Here is an 8,983-nt window from a genome sequence, read left to right as displayed (position 1 = left end):
AGTTGGTAGAGTGTTGCTAGCGTTATAGCCTCGTCGTTTAAACCGCGCGCGTTACAACCGCGCAGAATTATCGCTGTTTGTGAGTGAATCCCGCCAGTTCAACGCGCGTAACTCAAAGTAACTATTGAGTAACGACTTGAACGCTGAAGAGATAGTAGGAAACTATCAGAGGGAATTCCGAAGAGGGAGAACAACAACTGATCAGATCTTCACCATGCGGCAAGTCTTGGAGAAGATGGCAGAGTACCAACAAAACACTTTCCATCTTTTCATTGACTTAAAAGCCGCATATGATAGCATAGCCAGGGTAAAACAGAATCAAGCCATGAGCTCATTTGGAATCCCGGCTAAATTAATCAGACTTGTAAGAATGCCCATGACCAACGTCACTTGTCAGGTGAAGGTGGATGGAAAACTCTCAAGTTCCTTTGCTACCACCAAGGGACTGCGCCAAAGGGATGGGCTTGCCTGCATTCTCTTCAACCTAGCGCCACAGAGGGCCATCCGAGATTCGGAGGTGGAAACTTCGGGGACCATCTTCTATAGGTCAATCCAGATCCTGGCATACGCTGATTATATTGATATTATTGGTAGAAGACTCTCCTATGTAGCAGAAGCATGCCAAAGGATCGAGGAAGCGGCGAATAACCTCGGACTGCAGATAAACGAGTTAAAAACCAAGATGATGGTAGCACCATCAGCGGCCCTGCCAACAATTGCCGAAAGCCTACGCGGGGGTGATGTGCAAGTAGGTGAACGCACTTTTGAAGTCGTCCAAAATTTCAGCTATCTTGGCTCAAAGGTCATCGCGAACGCAAGACTTCAGTCCATATCGATCGGTATCACTTTATCTATCGGTAACGATATCTACTCCAATTAGCTACCGCGAACGCTCTTCCCATATCGATAGATAAAACATAATCAATCGATATGGCAAGCAGTTCTCAGGCTGTCAAACAGCCATTTGTTTACATATGGCTTAAATATTAATCTGGCATATGGCATTAACAGTTTGTTTATGTTTTATGAGCATTTTTTCGTTTCGTTCCAACAAGTTTTGTGTGATAATTAATAAAAAGTGATATTCAGCATGAATGCATTACTCTTCTTGTCGAGTGATGATAGTTAGGAAGAGGTTAATGCAGTGAATCTTGCGGTGCATCGAAGGACATTAAAGAGTAATCTGGACTTGTTTGAGATCTCCGATGAAGCGTGAGTAAGCTGTAATCTTTGAGGAAATGCATTCACTAATCCTACTTGTTGATATTCTTCTAAAGGTTTGTGTCCAATTTTCGAGTGTCGAAGGCATTGTTCACTGCACTACACAGTAAAATTGCATCGTGTCTTGCTCCGAAACATATGCGTGGATTATCATCGCAAGACAAACTGGCGGCAACTTTAAAATTTCTTGCCCAAGGGTCATACCAGCAAGGTGTTGGTATCGATTTCACTGTTGCAATTGGTCAATCAACGTTTTCCGATATTTTTCATGAAACGTTGTGCGCCCTTGAAAAGGAAATCGGTAACGAAGATACTCTAGAAATGACCGAAGGAGAAAAGACTGCAGCAAGACGGTATTTTTACGAAAAATCTGAGATTCCGGGAGTTGTGATGTGTGTGGATGGAACCCACATCAGAATCACTGCACCAAAACAAAACAAAGAAAGTTTTTACAATCGCAAGGGTTTTTACAGCATGAATGCAATGATGGTAAGCATAGCTGTTCATTAATTAAAGATGTGTTTGTATTTTCTGTCTCGTTAAACATCAACATATTTTTCAGCTTTATGACCATCGGAAGCTTATTCGATTTGTCAATGCCAAATTTCATGGATCGCATCATGATTCATTTGTTTACAGCAACAGTCCATACAGCATAGTCTTTTGGACAATACATATTATTAAAAATATGTGAAAAAACAAAATCTGAAATTACATTTTAAAATAACCTGTGCACATTGCTAAAATTATTTAAAACTTCGTTATAACTTCGTTTATAATATTTCTTATTATTGAACTTTAACTTGGGTAAATTTACAGAACTGTACTGTTTTTTTTGTTTTCCACATTGAAAATTATTTCATTTTTTTAATTAAATCAAAACACCAATATCATAAATGAACTTTTCATCTGCTACCGACTGGTCCATGGCAGTCGGTAGCATACCGATCGATATAGCTCAACATTTTGCAATCGCGGTAGATATACCGATCGGTATCGCAACTGCTCGAAAAACTACCCATAGTTTATATGCATTTGGCAGATATCGACTATATATCGATCGGTTGTTTTAGCCGTTCGCGGTAGGTTAGTGAACCAAATGAACACATATCGATCGGTAAGAGATACCGATCGGTATGTCAAGCTTTTCGCGATAGGTACCAATGATTGACAATTCCACTTTTACCTACCACCAATTTAGATCACGTAAACAAACTAAAACGTAAACGTAAACTTTGACAGATCGGACGAATAAGCTCGTTCCCGCTGGATATTCTGTCGAATCTGGGCTACTTTTTCCCGTTCCCGCCACCGGGAATTCCAGCTACGTTTATACAGCGGTCTACGCGCTTCGACCGCGACGCCCAAAAGTCTTGATTTTAGCGATTGTTTTGAAGCTAAATCGGATATCCATTTTTCTATGTGAAATATCAAATTTAATATCCAAAACCCGCGTGTTCTAGTGACTGCATCCGACCAGATCGTGGACCTCGGCTTCTCTCGACTTTACCGGGAGTGCGTTAAAGTTCACCTTAAACGGATTCTCCCATTTGGTTGCCTCGTGCATCTTCACTTTTTCCCAAAAAAATTGGAAACACACGTGTAAAAAGTATTCAAAGGCAAGAACGTAGCAGAAACGCGTCTCGGAGAGAAACTAAATCATAAAGGCAAAAATTTGAATTTTTCAAAACTAAGGTCGCATTGAATTATTTGGACCATTTCACCTGATGCAAAACACTACCGGCTTCATTAACTATGCCTTTCCCTAATCATTTTACACTGTTATACACTGGGGGACATTATACACGGAGCAATGTGGTACATTGCTAAACGATGAGATACTCGAAAATAAGTTTAACAATATGGATCTTGTTAGTTTTTATAAAATCCTTCCAGAAGCGGAATACAGTAACCTGAAATCATTTGGAAAAGGCTTTATATCAATATTTCTAACTTGTGCTAGGGTTCCTCGATAAGACTACGGCTTTGCTTTTGGTAAATCCGTGTTCAAGATCCGTTACCACATAGAATCAAATTGTAAAAAGCATGCATCAGGTGCACTGTGAAAATTTAGGGTTTATTGTCTCATCTCAATACGGGACTTAGAAACCGAGTATTATTAAAACAAAGATTTGGCAGTACATATTTAAGCGAGAAAACTTTTTCAAAAATGTGAAATCACTGTACAGATCATCAGTAACAGACGATCATTTACGTTTTTATTGCGGGATGTACGCAACTAGAACCTCGATTTGATAAAATAATTTCAGGCCAGAAATAAAAACGTATGAATTTCTAAAATAGTTACGCCTGCGAAAATGTACAAACATGACTTTATCATGATTTATTGTATCACCTTATTTATGGTTTTGTATAGTTATTTGGTGAATACGGCCCGCAGTGTCAGAGTTTGTTTTTCCTGTCTGGCCTTTTTAACCCTTTCATGACCGTAAGCTATTCAACCCTAAAATTGGCAATACAACACAATATTTTGGCTATTTGGGGTGTGAAATAAGAGAATATCACCAGAAAACCCTAGCAGTATGAGTAGGTTTTTTACAATTTCATGGGAAATATTTTACCCTGTTAACCATAAAAGTAAATAAATAACCAGTATAATTATGATATCGGAATTTCTTTTATTTGCTTTCCACTACAAATTACATGATAAAAATTCTAAAAAACAGATCTTAGCCGTTTCTATGAAAAAAATAAATAAATTCATCAACTTGCCAAATACTAAGTTTTTGTTGTTGGTTGAACGCACGAATGGTTTGGTTTTTGGGCAATTAATTTTGATAGTTCTTTTTTGTTTATTCGTTCAGAAAGACATTTGAGGCCTTTGACATAATGTTTTCTTTGATGTTTCGTTTCAAAAGTATCGTTTTGATAATAGTTGAACAAACAGTAACGAGTTTTGTAGATGGGAAAAATATTTCCCTTGGTCGTGAAAGGGTTAATTAAAACTGTGCCGGCCCCTGCTTTAAGGCTATATCTTTCGCAAGAGCAAAACAAATTGAACATCCCTGAACCAGCTGTATTGGACGAAACATTAAGGGTCCAAGTACCATTCATGCTGGTGGGAGACAGTGCATTCGCCCTCACTAAGTATTGCCTGAAACCGTTCGGTGGTGTGACGCAACGGGAATCGATCGAAAGCCAATTTAACGAACGACATTCCTGAGCCAGAGATCCTGTAGAACAAGCGTTTGGCATATTAAGTGGCAGGTTCAGAGTGCTAAAAAATGCTATCAAATTGGAACCCCCAATAGCACGGAAGGTTGTTCTGGCATGTGTTTATATGCATTACTTTGCAAAACGGGACACATCCACCGAACCCTACGACACCGACCTACAATCGATGAACAACCCTTCAGGCAGTACACCAACGTGACAGGATCTGCGTGGTACAAGCGTCAGGTACACACGTTTGCAGCTGGCAAACTACTTAGCTTCTAATTAGCTTTCCAAGTGTAATCCCTGATTGATTTTAATGTTGACCGAAAATAATAAACTATTACATTCATTAAGAACATAGTTTATACTTTTAGTTCTTCTATTCTACAAAGTGCTGAGTCACCAAGTTCTACATGATGATGGACAAAAGGTATTTGACGAACATGTGAAGATCTTTCTCGCCTTTGATTGCCATACTACCCTTGATAACGTCTCACCTCGGTGTATCACGAACGTGGCTAATGATCTAAGACTGATCCCAACAACTTGAAAAACAAGTTACCGTATCCTCCGTGTCGGCACATACTATTATGGACGACAAGATGCTCCTAGCCTCATAGTCGTACCATAGTGGTTTTGACTGTTCACCCCCACCTAAAATATAAATGAGTATTGTTGGTTGACAATGTTTTTACAAAATGTTCGTTAGAGACAGCCCGGAACTGCGAACCCGGATTCGCTCTAACAAGCACCTTTCAAAGATGAGGAACTGTGATAGACAGAAAAATGTATAAATAAGCGCGGAGAACATACAACGGTCTTTTCTGTTACAAACAAATCAGAGTAATGAAAGACTCAAGTTTTAATTGGTCCCCAATCGCTGTTGAAAATAACCTAAAATTTGTAAATTTTTACTAATTGCTTCTAACAATGTTGTTAAAACTGAATTCATTTACCACATACGATTTTTTGCCTTTTAAAGGCGTTTTAAATGATTGCAACTTTCGCAACTTTGAGTTGCGCAACTAAAATTTCACTTAACGTAGCCGGGCTAGAAATTTATTTCACAGCAATGAAAGTTGCTTGACAGCTCATGCAACGGACCGATTTAGAAGGCGTCAACAGTATAAAACCATTTAAAATGATCGTTAAACGAAATAAACCAAATCGTTTTGTGCGATTTAAGTTCTCTTGCATGATTCACAACGCTAAATAATAATACTCATTTAGTGTTGTGAATCATGCAAGAGAACTTAAATCGCATTAATTGTAGAGATGAAATAATACAGCTCATTTACAATTCTACATAGTTTGTTCACCGACTCATCATTGCCGGTTGACAATTAGTGTTAATTTGTTGTGAGTCGTGTAAACGCGTGATGCGTTCGGAAACTTTCAGTCCACTGAAATGAAGACGACTGAAAGTTTCTCTTGCATGAAAGATGTTGTCACTTATCTGCACCTTTAGAATATAAGTTTTTAAAGTGCCGATATGACCTGTCCCATTATTCAATAGGAATGTTGAAACTTACTTAGCTTTGCTATTTTGTTCCCAAGCATCTATCTGTGCTGAAGTCGACAGTCTGAAAATGGAAGAAAATTTAGTTGCGTGACCTTTCCGTGGATGAATTTCTACACAACGAGAACCGTTTACTGATGGAACGATTTATGTTTTTGATGGTTTACGTTATCTTCAAAACAAACTTGTCACTATACCTACCTTCTGCTTCTTTGACATCGTTAAATTTGGTATAATAACTTCAATATTCCACCTTCTTCACTATTTTTTTAGACAACGCTTCAACTAATTTTCCACGCGCACAGAGACTTGACAATTTCGCTTCGGTAAAATTGAACACAATTAAAGTTTAAGTCAATAAAAGTGTTTTAGATCAACGATTTGTGGATCGTTCTTAGTACGCTTGTTTGTTTTAGCTGGTATTATATTTTGAGGAAGTGGTATAGGCAGATATAGTGTAATCGTACGTACGAATAATACCAGCTTATGTCCAACAATGCCGGAACTTATGACAAGTGAGAACGCGACCTTTTTTCGGCGCGCCAATGTTGCTACCTATAACGGCAAAGTTAAACTTAACAAGCCCAAAGTGCTTCCTAACGATGCCAAACAAAAGCCTTTCGCGTGCAATTGACTGCCTACTACCGGCAACAGCTTCATACGGGCGAACTGGCCCTGAAAACCGTGTTAATTGAAAACCTTCGTTGAGGAGAAAGATTTCAACTTAACCAAACAAGTTAAAAAACGATGGTCGGCACACTACTTAAGAAAACTATCCTTCCACGACAACAGCTTGAAATGCCATCTTGTGATAATACAAGATACTAGAAGACAAATAAGACATGCAACGGCAGCCACCGCATTTTGACCTTAGAAAAAGAAGTACAATTATTAAAAAGAAAGTTGAGCGTTGCGGAGACTAAATTAGAGATGGTAGCGTCTATTACGTGTAGGAGAGAAACTACAGAAAGCAACAACTTCGAAATGACTCCGATGAATAGCGAAAATGACACGACGACGCTGCTTATCGGGAAAGATTCTAATTTTTTGAAAGGACGAATAATTACTGACGATCTACCAAACCGGTAACAAGAAACAATTGATCTTATTATTGTGATAGGACCTCACTCGATGGATAAGCTTTGGACCACTCACTGATAACTCACTGTTCAGTGACATCGTTGAGTCAGCTGATGTGGGTGCCTGCTATCCATCGATGTCTATGTTCAGCATCCGGACGATCGGACACTTCGGCGCGCGTTTGCATAAGGAAGTTTTACCGTCTAGTTTTAGGTCAAAGATCGGAGTTTTAATGTGTACGTGTTCGTCAAGGAAATATAGTTTGCAAATAGAACACATAACTATCTTCTAACTAAAAGTAGCAGTTGTGCGAAGGAACATAAAACTTATGTTTATAAAAAATTGTTTGTGTCATGTTGTTGGACTGGGGTTAGTAGAAGCCCCTAAAATTAAGTTGTGAAGTTTTCGGCGAGTAGTGGACGGACGTTTAAGATAAAAATATTTTCTAAATTCATTCAGGATAGATTAGAAAGGTTTCCAGAAGGGAAACATTAGTACCGATGTAAGATTCCCCTTCAGTAAACTGAAATTTAGTGGAGATGATTTTGAAGAGCTCTAAATTAACGAACTATAACGATTATTAAATCATAGATCTGTATATACTGTGCGCTAGCTTGTTGTTGAAGCTACTCAACGTGAGTTGCGAGCAAACATATGAACTAGCTTGACGCCCGGCGTTTCTCGGTGAAGAAGAGGTTGAGAAAAGAGTTATGATTTTACTCTTTACTTGAAAGTTCGATTTAATTTAATAGTAACAATAACGGCATATTTAGAATGTTTGATATTTCATCATTCATTTTTTTGTAGCTAATAGTAATGGTTAACAGTTGTTTACATGCTTGTTTTGTTTGTATTAGTAAAATTGAGTTAAAATTGTAAAATTTAGGTGATTTTATCAAATAATAGAAATCAAACAAACCTTCAACAACATCTGCAATACTGCAAGAGATTTAGCTTTGACAGTTCAATATTTTATACTAGCTTGACGCCCCGGCGTTGCTCGGTGACGAAGGGATTGAGAAAAGTATTACGGTTTTCACTAATACTTGAAAGATATGTTTGAATTTATTAGTTACAATAACGACATATTTAAAATGTTTGATATTTCATCAATTTCCCCTTGATGTATAAACCTTAGGGTAACTATGTTGGATACACCTTGACATTTGTTTACATGCTTGTTTTGTCTGTGTTAGTAAAACTGAGTTTCAATTGTAAAATTTAGATGTTTTTATTACAAAATTGTGATCAAACAAACCTTCAACAACATCTGCAGTACTTAAACTTACTGTGTGAAAAGGTTTTGAAGCGACGGGTCAGTATTGGTTGAGTTTTCAGTGTACATAGAACTCCATACATAAAAAAAAGCTAAAATATGTATGTAGTAGATGATGGAGTTTTTAGTGTACATAGAACTTCATTCATAAAAAAAGCTGAAATATATAGTAGTTTAAAAACCGAATATTAACACATCTAAATTGGTGACAAGAGTTTAAAAAAACCAGTCTTTTATTATCTCGTTCTTGTTCGTAACTGCCTGATCGGTTCTTATCGCTTATCAGCAGTGGCGTATTAACCTATTGGCGGAGTTGGAGGCCGCCAGGGGCCTCGGCGATCAGGGGGCCTCGCCGGTCAGGGAATCCCGTTAAACATACTACATAAATAATGAATGAATTCGTACTAGCTTTCGTAAGTTTGTAAAGGACTATAATTTCACGGCTAAAAGAAGCGGTTTGAGAGGGGAGCAGCAAAACGCAGAAAAGTTAAGAAAGATGAAGAATTTATTCGTTCTCAAAAAAATGCGTTAGCTAAATTAAGAAAGATGAAAAAATTATTCGATCTCAAAAAAAGCGTTAGCTAAATTAATAAACATTTCAAATTCGAACATTGTTGACAATACAGGCTCTTCAATTGTCTTTAAAGGCAGCTTTCATCCCGGAGCCAGAATTAACAACCGCGTCTGAAAGCCAAAACGAAACAGAAATA

General features: G+C 37.8%; 1 protein-coding gene across 1 annotated transcript; it reads left to right on the top strand.

The window, feature by feature from the left end:
* Positions 1-1,205: 1,205 nt before the first annotated feature.
* Positions 1,206-1,915, top strand: LOC131293863 (putative nuclease HARBI1). Its single transcript, XM_058321913.1, has 3 exons — positions 1,206-1,216; positions 1,278-1,710; positions 1,784-1,915. Exons 1-3 carry the CDS (start codon positions 1,206-1,208, stop codon positions 1,913-1,915), a joined length of 576 nt encoding a protein of 191 aa, XP_058177896.1.
* The last annotated feature ends 7,068 nt before the right edge of the window (positions 1,916-8,983 follow it).

Source organism: Anopheles ziemanni, chromosome 2 (assembly GCF_943734765.1).
Source record: "Anopheles ziemanni chromosome 2, idAnoZiCoDA_A2_x.2, whole genome shotgun sequence".
Lineage (NCBI taxonomy): Eukaryota > Metazoa > Arthropoda > Insecta > Diptera > Culicidae > Anopheles > Anopheles ziemanni.
The sequence above is the reverse complement of the archived record's forward strand: the minus strand, read 5'-3'. Positions and strand labels throughout refer to the sequence as shown.

Excerpts from the sequence above, each read along its gene's own strand:
- LOC131293863 (XM_058321913.1), top strand. Across the intron at positions 1,711-1,783 it reads ACAGCATGAATGCAATGATG|CTTTATGACCATCGGAAGCT; the intron begins GTAAGCATAGCT and ends CATATTTTTCAG.